We start from the raw sequence: 13,095 nt of genomic DNA, 5'->3' as shown, positions 1-13,095 counted from the left end.
TTTAAGATTTGTCAAAACACTTCTCTATTTGCTGTTTCGAAAAGTTTGGAGATGAAATTCAAGCTCGATATTCGTAATATGTTAGTTAAAGAGAAGAGGAGACGAGACATCCCTTCCATCAGAATTATTTTGAGTTCGACTATAGTTCCGCCATTAGTTTGGTTCAATTTTATAGGATCTTGTGTTATTATAATAAGTTCTAAATGAATAATGCACAGGGAAACACAATTTTTTTTAAATGAACCTTTTTGAATTTAGTCAATTCTTTTTAAATTGTAAACTTAACAATATTCTGTCAATTGGATAAAATTGTGGTTAAGTTATGATTTTTGTCAGAGATAACTTGCAATAGCAAATGCATATTGATAACTGCTTCAGGTTATCTGCATATTAAAAAAACATGTATTAATTTTAAGAGGCCATCAAAATAAATACACTATCCACAAAAAATAGTTTTGTTTTTATCATTTTGAGACGTCTAGTCCATTTTCTTTTTTGGAAAAATATTCCACTATTCATTATCCTTATTATTTTTATTTATTTACTTTTTCTACTACATTGTTGGCTTCTTTTTCCATTTTGCAATATATTTAATCGTTTTTATTAAAATTTATGTTGTTTTCTTTTAGTATTATGTTTTGTGGATGGAGGGAGCAATAGTTTGTTACTAAAGTTGTCAGCATTAAGGAAAGATATAATCATATGTCATGTATGAAGATGGATGATGCATTCTTTTTAATTAAATTAAAATTATACTTTCTTCGTCCTACTAAAAGCGGCATGTATTTTATTTGAGCTATCTCACTATAAGTGACACATTTACATGAATGAAAAATTTTAATCCAACAAAAAATGTAGGCTCTACCACTTTTAACCTATTTACACATTCTCTTTAATTTCTGTGTCGAAAAGGTTTGAACCATTTATAAACTATAGTGGGATAGAAAGGTTTGAACTATTTATAGACTATAGTGGGATAGAGGAAGTAATTAATAAAGGTTTTTAAGGAATCATTTAAATTTAATTGAGAAATTAGAATTATAATTAATACTAAGTTTTTAAAGAATTATTCAAATTTAATTGAGAATTAATAAATGCGTTAGTGGTGCAAAATGTCTATTGAAGTTAGTGAAAATTAATAGTTGTCCACTAATATATTTCTAATAGATATTACCCCATTTTCATCTAAATGGACAATTTGCCCTTACTAAACCATTGTATAATTTGTAGAACGGAATGTGAAAGCTGCTAAAAGAACTAACGAGATTACTGATTTTGCCTCCACCAATTAGCAATATTAATGAATATATGATATATCCAATGAGACATACGAAAAAAGAAAGTGGGTCATTTATCAATGGGACAAAATGAGTATATGATATATCCAATGCATTTTGATTGTTACTTTTGCAAGTAGCTCTGCATTTCAATAGGACGAATGGGATGGATCTTTCTATTTGTCCTTGTCGTTCCACCTAATTCTCGCGTTATACGTTGGTACGACTAGGCTGAATTTTTTGATTCGTGCCAGGTGTTCCACTAATAATCCACAAAATTTTTACTGTTTTTTTTTTAATATTACAGCAAAGCAAAATCCATCTTCATGTATGAATGCTTATCATATAAATTAGACATTGTGTGATATATATGTTGGACATGTGATGCCTATTCTTAATTTGGAAGATTGGTGTGTTTTCTATAAAGGTGATTTCAACTTTCAAGGGTGTTGGAACGCTTCTGAATCCTGGACAAGTTGGGCGATCGCGTCAAAATAGTATTGGGTTTGGATCGTAATCATCACAGTCTCGTGTGTGTTGTCGATACCATCAATGACTGTAATTTTACCAATAACGTCGGAACAGGTTTGTAGTAACGATCCTAATGTGAGTAGACCTCGTAGATAGAAATGATGTGGTGTTTGTGTTGTGGTTAACATGCAAGGAAAGAGACATGATTGCTTGATTATTTTTGTTGTGTGAACTGTGTATTATATTCATGGTTTATTTACTTGTAATACTTAGAGCATATTCGTAATCATAACATAGCATATGTAGGCAATTATACCTCAAAATTACAACCATATGTTTCGTAGCATACATATAAACATAAATATTTCAAATCATTGTTTTACACCCACAAAATATGCCAATATGTTTTCTGCCATGCTGAATTTAAAGATGGTCGAAAGTTTTCTTCGGTACAACTCGTTTCAAGGCAAAATGACCATAGCTAACATTGTCTTTTTGTCTTTTGCCAAATGGGATCCTCTGTCCCAAAATATAGTGTGTACCACGTGTACCACTCTTCATTTCTTTATATTAATAAATTATTTTTTATTTTATTTTAATTTATTATGCTTTTATATTTTATAAAGATAATTAACAAGGGTTCACTCATCCATTTAGGGTTTATAATTATTTTTTTATATTTATTTGAATTAATAATAGATTATTTGGGTTCATTAATTCAAAGTTAGGGTATATAATTTTTTAAATTTTAATTTTTCAATGATAAATACTAATTAGAGTTTATAATAATATAATAACTTTTATTTTTATAAAAAACAATTTATAAAATAAAGAAATGAAGAGTGGTACACGTGGTACACACAATATTGTGGGATAGAGGATTCCATCTGGTCTTTTGCGCCAATATATTTGACCTTGAATATTCAAGTATAAATACCCAATTTTTGTTCTCGATTGGTGGTGTTGGCCTTCAAACAAGTGTTGATTTGAGTCGTAAAGCTCGAATTTTTTAGCTTTAAGGTGGAACAAACATGTACCTCGGTGTTCACACCATGATCACCTACAAGTCTACAACTATTACTTAAGAATCATTACTTAGATATAACTTGCAATGATTCTTGGAATACTTGGTACAAATACGGCTCACTCGTACTATTCGTGCTAAAGCGCCTTGGAACGAATGCAATGAATAAACTAAATTCGTTCCAAAGTTGTGGCGCGCAGCGCCTTGGCACGAATTAGACGAATGAAACGTGTTTGTTCCAATAGTTCCACATTAGACTATTCCTCCTATATATTTTCTTACCTTCTAGATATCAATGAAATTCATACACATAATTAAATAAAGCTATATACTTAATGTTTTAAATTCTAATTTTAAAATATAAAACTAATTTTTATTTACAAATTCATATTAAAATTAATACAATTTTTATTCTTCTTAATCATATTAAAAATTATTATAATTTAAAAATATTTAAATTTAAAATAATTATAATTAAACAATCGTATAAACTTTTTTGAAAGGAAAAAAAGTGGCATCTAGTTATTTTTTTTCCACAAAAAACGAAAAAGAATGAAGAAATAGCACGATGGTCAACATTAGAGATAAATGAGATAAAATAAAAATTAATTTTGACATTTTAAACGATCATAACTTATTCGTTTCAAATTTACTTTTCATAATTTTTACTTCAAATTAAAGATTTTCTCATAATCTTTAATTTAATGGAGTATTTTTTAATGAATCGAAGTTAACGATTTTTTGAAAAAGAATTAAATAGAAAAAAGAAAAATGAAGAGGTAGAAAAATTTGAAGAAAAAAATTTAGAAAAGAGAGAAAATTTAACGATAAAAAACTCTTGTTCATTCAGTATTATACTGTATAAATTTCAACGAACATTTTATTTTTGCAAAAATGTCAAGAAAATGAGATACAAGGGGATTAGTGTTAATTAAAATAAAGTTGAGCGCTATTAAGATAATAAAGTAGTATTTCAAAATTGAGATAAAACCTTGTAAAACCCATCCCATGCTTCCTCTGTCGAAATGCCAATGGCCCCTCAAAGCAGCTGAGTCGAGACCTGCTGCCAGGTAGAAGAAGAAAATTTATCTGAAACTGCAAATTCCCGGCTATTTTAAGTTGTCCGGAGCAATTTTCTCTGGCTATGGAAATAGCGACACTTCAATGGCGACCAATCCCTCTTCAATGTGCACCATTTTCGGCCAATTGCAGGCCCAAAATTTCACGGCGAAAGAGGTTTGTAATTTCAGCCTCTTCAAGTGAGCCAGAAGGGTTCTCTTGGCTGCGGCTTTCGCAGTCCATTCGCCGTGGTTCTCAACGGTTTTTTGAGAATTTGGGGGAGTCGGTAAAGAGAGAAACTGGGTTTGATTTGAAGGTTCCAGTTGATGAGTATTCGGGAAGAGCCAGGGAATCGGCGAGGAAGGCGCAGGAAAAGCTCGAGCGCGTAAACTCCGAGCTACTGCCTCAATTTATCAGTTGGAATAAATGGGAAAGTTGGAAGGTATGATTCGTTGTGCTGAAGCCATGAAGATGCCTTTTAGTAATGTTTAGCATTGCTATTCCAGTCTTTCTTGGCTATGTGTATGCGTTTCAATTTTCGAATGCTTTTATGTTTTTCAGGATGTAAAGAATTGGGATTCAAGAAGATTAGGTGCTTTAGTGTTATACATATTTGTGGCTGTCTTTTCCTGTCAAAGTTTATTTAAGGCGGTCCGAGCTCCTCTTATTGAGCGTGAAAAGAGAGAGTTGGCTGAGGCGTACATGGATGCATTAATTCCTGAGCCTACACCCACTAATTTGAAAAAGTAAGTGGTGTTCTCATCTAAAATTCTTGTTGCTTCTTGTGTTATTCTCTGTGGTATTCTGAATCAGTGGGAAACTAGTTGATGCGGCTAGCTTTTGTTACTGAGAGATTGGTGATTGAAACTACAAAGTCAAAGACTCATATGGTGATTAAATTCAATCTTTTTACAGAATGATAGTTTGGAATGTGCCATAAAACTAATGAGACAGTCATCTTTTTTTTTTTTAATTAATTAATTATATGGATAAGGATTCACTAGGCGATCAAATGATGTGATTATATGGTTTTTTTTTTTTTGTATTTCCGAAGTATCCATACAATCCTTGGTTACTGATTGTATCACAAGGAATATTAAACAAATTGTCTAAGGTTTTGAGGGTGGCTTGAAATAGGCAGTGTGCTACAATTTCTAGGATTTTTATGTATTAAGCTATTTTCAGAAGTTGTTGGATCCGCATGGTTGATTACGAATGAAGCTGGAGCCTGGAACAAGTGAAGCTACAGTTTCTTTGGATAACTGCTTAACTTTCTAAATTTTTTACTTAGCTCTGGATGAAATTGCCGCTCCAATTTCTTCTTGCTCAATGCTTACTTATCTTGATCATATAGATTCAAGCAAGGGTTATGGAGGAAAGCTACTCCCAGAGGTATGAAACTCAAAAGGTTTGTTGAAGGACTTGATGGGACACTTGTACATGATACTTCTTTTGTTGGGGAGAATGCATGGGAGGATGATGCAGAAAAGGCCCAAAAAAGCATAAAAAAAATAATAGAACAGGACTCAACATTGAACACTGAGGACAAACAGGTTCTCCAGGAGGATTTGGGTCTATCAGGTTTGTTTCTTATGATTTCTTTAGTTTCATGGACATTAGGTTTTACATGGTTTAAATTTTTGCTCTACTCTATTTCTCGGGATTTGATTGTCAATTTTGCCACCAGCTGAACAACTTTTAGCTTTCCAGTTTAAGACACAAAGAATAGTGCCAGTAACATTGTTGACCCTGTATTGCTGTTTGTAGGAGAATAACCTTTTTGCGTGAATTTGAGTTATGCTGTATAAGCCGACTACTATGCATAGAAGTGTTCTATTGCCTGTTCTTTTCCATGGTCTTTCTTATTGGAGTTTCTGACAGTTGGGAGTCAAGTTATTGGAGGAACATGGCGTGATAGACTTGCAGCATGGAAAGAAATTCTTCAGAAGGAGAACTTGGTTGAGCAACTTAATTCGTTGAACTCCAAGTATGTGGTGGAATTTGACATGAAGGAGGTTGAGAACAGTCTTCGCAAGGATATAGTTGAGAAGGCCCAAAACCAACAAGGAACAAGGGCGCTGTGGATCTCCAAAAGATGGTGGCGCTACCGACCAAAACTTCCTTACACTTATTTCCTACAAAAACTTGATTCCTCTGAGGTACAATTATACCTTTCTTCAGTTCCTTCTTGTTAATGCATGATTTGTCGGAATCTCCTAATCTGTATATATGTCGTCCTCGTTCCGACTGATTATATCTTTCTGTAAGATCCTGAGCGCCACCATTGTGTATAGGCTAGTCATTATTGCTTTGAAAGTTGCATAATGCTGCCAGGAAGAACATACATTTCAATATATTCTTGTAATTGGTAGTCCTTACATCGTTTTAGGGAATGGAGGCAGGTTCTCTGGACCATATTTGACATGGTTCAGTCAACTGCAGTAAACTTGTTTCACGACTCGAATATTCTTGACCACATAGAAAACAAAATTATGAATTTCAGAAGGCAAAATGTTTATGATATGCCATATATTCTTAGTGAACACACATATACATATATATATATATATATATATATATATTAATTTTTTCGTTTTTTCAGGTTGCTGCAGTTGTCTTTACAGAGGATCTCAAACGATTGTATGTGACCATGAATGAAGGGTTCCCTTTAGAATTTATTGTGAGTATAATGTCATCTTTATGTTCTGACAGTGGTTTTTTTCTCCTTTGGTTGGACTCTTGCTTACTTATTCATCACGTGTCTAGGTTGATATCCCACTTGATCCCTTTTTGTTTGAGGCAATATCAGGTTCTGGAGTTGAAGTAGATCTTCTGCAGAAGCGGCAGATCCATTATTTTCTGAAAGTTGTATTTGCACTATTGCCTGGAATACTAATCTTATGGTTCATCAGGGAATCTCTGATGCTTCTTCATATTACAACAAACAGATTTCTTTATAAGAAATATAATCAACTTTTTGATATGGCATATGCTGAAAACTTCATTTTGGTGAGAGCTCATTTTTTCTTTAAAGTTTGGTAGATCTTTGGTTTGTTCAGTTTGCGAGTAATGTGTGATATATTGTTCATTTTACTCAGCCAGTTGGTGAAGTTGGTGAAGCTAAATCTATGTATAAAAGTGTAGTATTAGGAGGAGATGTCTGGGATCTTTTGGATGAATTGATGATATATATGGGAAACCCCATGCAGTATTATGAAAAGGATGTGGCTTTTGTACGAGTAAGTTAACCATATCTCATAGATGATGAGACAGTATATCTGAAACATGAACTAGACACTGAAGGTGTAGTTTACGCTGTCATGCAGGGTGTGCTTCTATCTGGACCCCCAGGAACAGGGAAAACACTCTTTGCAAGGACACTAGCTAAGGAAAGTGGGCTGCCTTTTGTTTTTGCTTCTGGTGCAGAATTTACTGATAGTGAGAAGAGTGGTGCTGCAAGAATTAATGAGTTATTCTCAATAGCAAGAAGAAATGTAAGCATCCGTCTATCATCAAGCTATCTTGTATCTTGTGAGATATCAATCGCGAGTAATAGTTTCAGTATCAAGTTTAGTTTGGCTGAACACCTGCTCACCAAGAGTTTGTGAGTGGCCTTGCTATCATTGCTGCAGGGTTCAAAATTTAAATGGTTGAGCTTTCCCTTTCCATAAATGAAATGGAATAATAGGGGGATTGAGTGTTCTGAATGTATTCTGATAATTATATAAAGCAAAGTACATTTTTAACAAGAAAAATAGTTAGATTGTAGTATGCTGAATGCATACTCCCTCTGTCTCACTTATCTCGGCACACTTTCCTTTTTAGTTTGTCCCATTTATAATGGTACTTTCCAAAACTAGTATGTGGTCCCTACCTTCTCTACACACATTAAATAAGTGGTCCCTACCCACTTTACACTCTTAACACCTTATTCTTAATCTCCGTGCCCAAAGCAAATGTGCCAAGATAAGTGGGGCGGAGGGAGTATTATTCTACAGTTTTAAGAGACAAAAACTAAAGGACCAGTGCTAGTCTTGTTTGAATTATGTATTCAGTTTTGTAATTTACTTTATCTCTCATTTACTTTTGTCCACTAGTTCTGTGGAATTCCTCAAGGATCAAAGAATCTCCAACTTAATCATGAAGGGCAGCATAGCAAAGATAATATTATGATTTTCTCTTGATTCTGATGCTGATATCTACACTAAAAAGGCCACAGCTTCACATGGAGCTACTCGTCCAAGTCTATGTCCTTGTCCTCAAGCATTAATTATATCATCCTACACTATCTGGAAAAACTTTTAGGGCCTGGTCTGGCATTCATATACAGACTATTTTTTATGAGAGCATGCTAGTTGTTGGAAGATATATTTCAATACGACACTCCTTTTTGTAGGCTCCTTCTTTTGTATTTGTGGATGAGATAGATGCTATTGCTGGAAGACATGCTAAGAAGGATCCACGAAGAAGAGCAACATTTGAAGCACTAATTGCTCAGCTTGATGGAGAGTAAGTGATAAAAAATGCATTCTCTTTTAAGAGCATAAAATTCCGTGTCATGTTTACTGGTGGTATGTGGTCTAGTCGTAGACTCCTAGTAAGGCAAGAAAAGAATGATTCTTATGTCTCCTTCAAAGACTATAATAAAAATTCTTTTTCAGCTAAGGTAGCCAGTAAAAGAGAACAAAATTGATTGGATAACTATTGTCTTAAATTATGCGATATGCTTGGATTTAGCCATGCAGTCACTTGCATGGCCTAGGCTAGTTTGGAGAACCTGTGGAAGGAAAACGGAACGGCAAAATATATATGGCAAGATTGTTTTGATAATCAATTTTGTGAAGGAAAACTGGGTCATAGGGGGCAATTCATCTTTATTTGTAGTGATATTATTTTGACAATAATACCTGATCCCGGTGTGACATAGCAACTCAAAACTGCATGATGAGTTCAAATGTTGAATTTCCTTTCAAGCAACTATTTTATTTAAGTCAACCATGTACTTACAAAATATATAAACCGTTTAACTGATTAAAGATTTGGGGCAAAAGGATGCGAAGCTTGAACCGGTTCCATAAAAGAAAATCAAGAGGTCTCTACCAAATCATAATCTTCATCACCTCTGGCTATTTGCCAAGAATAAAGGAGTTGTCCAGAAACACTACTAAGCTTGGTGGACATATATGGCGAATGATTTGTCTATTATGAAATTAAAACTGAATGGCTACTCATATTTTGTTATTTTTCAGTTTCATTCACTTTTGTTGTATTATTATTGGCACATTTTTACTGTTTATTAAGCATAACACCTAAGTAAATTATTTGCAGGAAAGAAAGAATTGGTGTTGATAGATTCTCATTGAGGCAAGCTGTTATTTTCATATGTGCTACAAACAGACCAGATGAATTGGACTTAGAATTTGTTCGCGCTGGACGTATTGACCGCCGTGTATATATTGGGCTACCTGATGCAAAGCAACGAGTGCAAATCTTTGGTGTTCATAGTGCTGGGAAAAAACTTGCTGAAGATGTTGATTTTGAAAAGGTTGTTTCCGCTTAATGTATTCTTTAAGTATGATTCTTTGTTTTCTCATCACTGATTGGTTACAAGGAACTGATCCAATCAAATATACTCTTCATGCTTATGCTTAATTCTAGTTGCTCTTTTTTCCATCTCCATAGGTCGTCTTTCGCACTGTTGGGTACTCTGGAGCAGATATACGAAATCTAGTCAATGAAGCTGGAATAATGTCTGTAAGTTTATTTGTTATGATATTTGAGAGTGCACTTTTATTCGGTGTATTTATCTGCTTTTCTTGTGAGTTGGCTTCACTGATACACATAATGGGACCCTGAAAAGAACATGGAAATAAAAACAAAGCAATGTACTTTGAATTTGTCGTTCGTCCCTTTTCTGTTAGGGGGTTTTGCAAAAATGTTATTGTTGTAGTTCTATATATTCTACTCCCTCCGTTCCATAAGAGAGTATCACTTGGGGATGACACGAGTTTAAGAAAAAAGGTTGGTAGATAATGTGTTGAGTGGAAATGAGTGGTTGTGGTTGAATTGATTGTGGGTTATATAAAAATGAATGGTTGTGGTTAAAAAGAGAAAGTAGGGTCATGTCCCAAAATGGATGTGGTACTTTTTTATGGGATGGACGAAAATGGAAAATGTGATACTTTCTTATGGGACGGAGGGAGTATCATTTATGATGTCTATATCAATTTATGCTAGCAATTGAATCTTGTCCTGCACCCCAATTTTTTTTTTGGCTAATTAATGTCTGTTTGATTCTTCCTCTTTATCTATTTCGAGTCTTCTTTATATTGCTAGTCACCAAAGATGATTTTCTTTATACTTTTTCATGCTTGTCCAGATCATGGTAAGACGTGGATATGGATGGTTGTTGTTTTGGTACTTGTCAAATATAGGGTTCTGGAGTTTTGTGCATTAATATGGTTTAACATGCACCATCGTGTACTTAACTCATCCCGAGCTTGAAAGCTACCACACCTGGTGTATGATTTTTCTTTCTATTTTTGTTTGCTGTGCCGCATGTCCATTTGACATTAGAGATCACATATTACTATAGTATAACTCCCATCTCTCGTACTGAGATTATTAATTCACAGAAGATGCAGTCGCCCATTTCATAGATCATGTCAGAACTTAATGTCAGATGTGTTTGCTAACTTTTTAGGCCTTATTAGCAGTTATTCTATCCTTGATCATGTAGGTCTTCTCTTTAATGATAAGTTATACATGAAAGCAGGTCAGGAAAGGACACTTGAAGATCTATCAGCAGGATATTGTTGATGTCTTGGACAAGCAGCTGCTTGAGGGAATGGGTGTTCTTCTCACAGAGGAAGAGCAGCAGAAATGTGAACAAAGTGTACGGCTTCTTAGGAACAAAGATAGCTATTTTATATATTTTCTTTCATATCTGTGATAGTATCCAACACTTTTATAGGTATCTCTAGAAAAGAAAAGACTTTTGGCGGTGCATGAAGCTGGTCACATACTATTAGCTCACTTATTCCCTCGATTTGACTGGCATGCATTTTCTCAGCTGCTACCTGGTGGTAAGGTATGGTGTAATATGTGGATATAATTTGTTTTATTTGGATACATATCTAATGGATTTCATCTGTTGTCTGCTTGAGCAGGAGACTGCTGTGTCTGTCTTTTATCCTCGGGAAGACACAGTAGATCAAGGTTATACCACCTTTGGGTACATGCAAATGCAAATGGTGGTAGCTCATGGCGGGCGTTGTGCCGAGCGCATTGTATATGGTGATGACATTACTGATGGAGGAAGAGATGATCTTGAGAAAATTACCAAGGTAACATGAATTGGTGCTGAACCTTACCATCAACTTTTTACCCACTCCATGTAGATAGAATTTGAAAAGGAGAAACAGGAAATTCATTATTGTCATCACCATTGTATATGGCGATTGCATTACTGATGCATCGTTATTTCATCTCTTTCAGATTGCTCGAGAAATGGTAATTAGCCCAAGAAATCCCAGGCTAGGGCTCACTGCCTTGACAAGAAGAATTGGGCTTGTTGATCGACCAGATAACCCGGATGGTGAAATGATAAGATACAGGGTATTATTTACTTCAATATGGTGAAATACAAAGTAGATGATGTGGTTCTTTTGTTCTAACTACTTATTCTATAACAACTAATTTTCTTTAACTTTCGTCATATTAGTGGGACGACCCTCATGTGATCCCTGCAAAAATGACACCTGAAGTTTCTGAGCTTTTCACAAGGGAGTTAACAAGGGTAACTTCACTAAGCCTTGGTATATTTATTTTGGTTGCATGAAAAATTATGTGGACGATATTGTGTATTGCTAATATTACTGCTGCCTACATTACAGGATAACACTCTTCATACTGTCATTTATTTAGCTAACGGCATAGGTTAGAAACTTAATTGTTCGACCTCATAACGACGTGGCCTTATTTAGACCTGACCTGAGTATCAATTGATTCATGTATACGAGGGTGTGTTTCTGAAAGTCTAATATTCTACGTGTCTTTCATCATATCTAATTATGAAGATTGCAATTTTCAGGGCTGTGCATTAAAAATGTGTTATCGGCCATTGTGATTAATAGGAAACTCATTAATAGATTATGATAGCAAATAAGCATGTTACCAGGTTGGCTCAAATCAATATCTCCGGTTCCCCATAGGCATGAAAGACAAAGTTGGATCAAAAGAATTGTATTGAAACCAAAAAATCAGAACTAGAGGAGATAAAGTAATACAAAGGGTTGAAAATTGAAACTATAGCAAATTCCAGTAGCATATACAAGAGAAATAAAACAAGATGGAAGCATGTAATTAGATATTCTGTTTATCGTCATATATTGTTTCAACTTACTTATAGTAGTAATGTGATAATGGATTCATTGTTACAACAGTACATCGATGAGACTGAGGAACTTGCTATGAAGGGACTGAGGGACAACCAGCATATATTAGATATCATAACCCAAGAACTGGTCGAACGTTCAAGGATAACTGGATTGGTAAGATATGGTTCTTTTCACAGATAATGATCTATAGTTACTTTAAGCTTGCCCTCGACTACATGAGTGCCTTACTTCTCCTGCATATGACTATCTGTTCTTATTTCCACTGTTTCTTTCCCAGGAAGTGGAAGAAAGAATAAAAGGACTGTCACCAATTATGTTTGAGGATTTTGTGAAACCATACCAGATTAACTTGGACGAGGTAAGCCTTTCTACTGCTAAATTTTATTCTCACTTAATTAGATGCTCATAATGTAGTCCTTTAAATTTGACTGTCCAAAAATGCTGTGTTTTAATCTAAATCTCGTCATTGCTGGGCAGGATGGACCATTACCGCATAATGACCGTCTTAGGTATCAACCCCTGGATATATATCCTGCTCCTCTGCACAGATGTTGAACTCTTGCATGCTCCTTCAACTAAACGGGGGCGAAGTCATACTCGCTTTCTGATGAAATCGGACGGCTGAAAGATATTGACACAGGATACATATAGAGTAGATAGTTGATAGAAGCCCAGCCATGCCTGCCTGGTCAGAACACACACAAACTGACATGTTCTACGAATATTTTGCACCTTCAGTTTCTCAATTTGGGTGTAGTGTAGCTGATGCAGTTATGCAAATTCAGTTTACATAATTTTTTGATCAAATCTGGAAAGGGTTCCATTTGTTTCTCCAAACAAAACAGAGCTGCCATATTTTAACTGA

At 34.7% G+C, this 13,095-nt stretch overlaps 1 protein-coding gene across 1 annotated transcript; it reads left to right on the top strand.

Annotated features, from left to right (window-relative positions):
* Positions 1–3,721: 3,721 nt before the first annotated feature.
* Positions 3,722–13,072, top strand: LOC130986004 (ATP-dependent zinc metalloprotease FTSH 12, chloroplastic). The gene is made up of 19 exons (XM_057909259.1): positions 3,722–4,273; positions 4,393–4,577; positions 5,186–5,412; positions 5,713–5,990; positions 6,434–6,511; positions 6,598–6,840; positions 6,930–7,070; positions 7,158–7,325; positions 8,228–8,340; positions 9,160–9,376; positions 9,514–9,585; positions 10,607–10,726; positions 10,805–10,921; positions 11,001–11,177; positions 11,329–11,448; positions 11,555–11,629; positions 12,276–12,383; positions 12,508–12,588; positions 12,708–13,072. Exons 1-19 carry the CDS (start codon positions 3,917–3,919, stop codon positions 12,783–12,785), a joined length of 2,955 nt encoding a protein of 984 aa, XP_057765242.1. The 5' UTR covers positions 3,722–3,916; the 3' UTR covers positions 12,786–13,072.
* The last annotated feature ends 23 nt before the right edge of the window (positions 13,073–13,095 follow it).

Source organism: Salvia miltiorrhiza, chromosome 5, assembly GCF_028751815.1.
Source record: "Salvia miltiorrhiza cultivar Shanhuang (shh) chromosome 5, IMPLAD_Smil_shh, whole genome shotgun sequence".
In the NCBI taxonomy this organism is placed as follows: Eukaryota; Viridiplantae; Streptophyta; class Magnoliopsida; order Lamiales; family Lamiaceae; genus Salvia; species Salvia miltiorrhiza.
The sequence above is the reverse complement of the archived record's forward strand: the minus strand, read 5'-3'. Positions and strand labels throughout refer to the sequence as shown.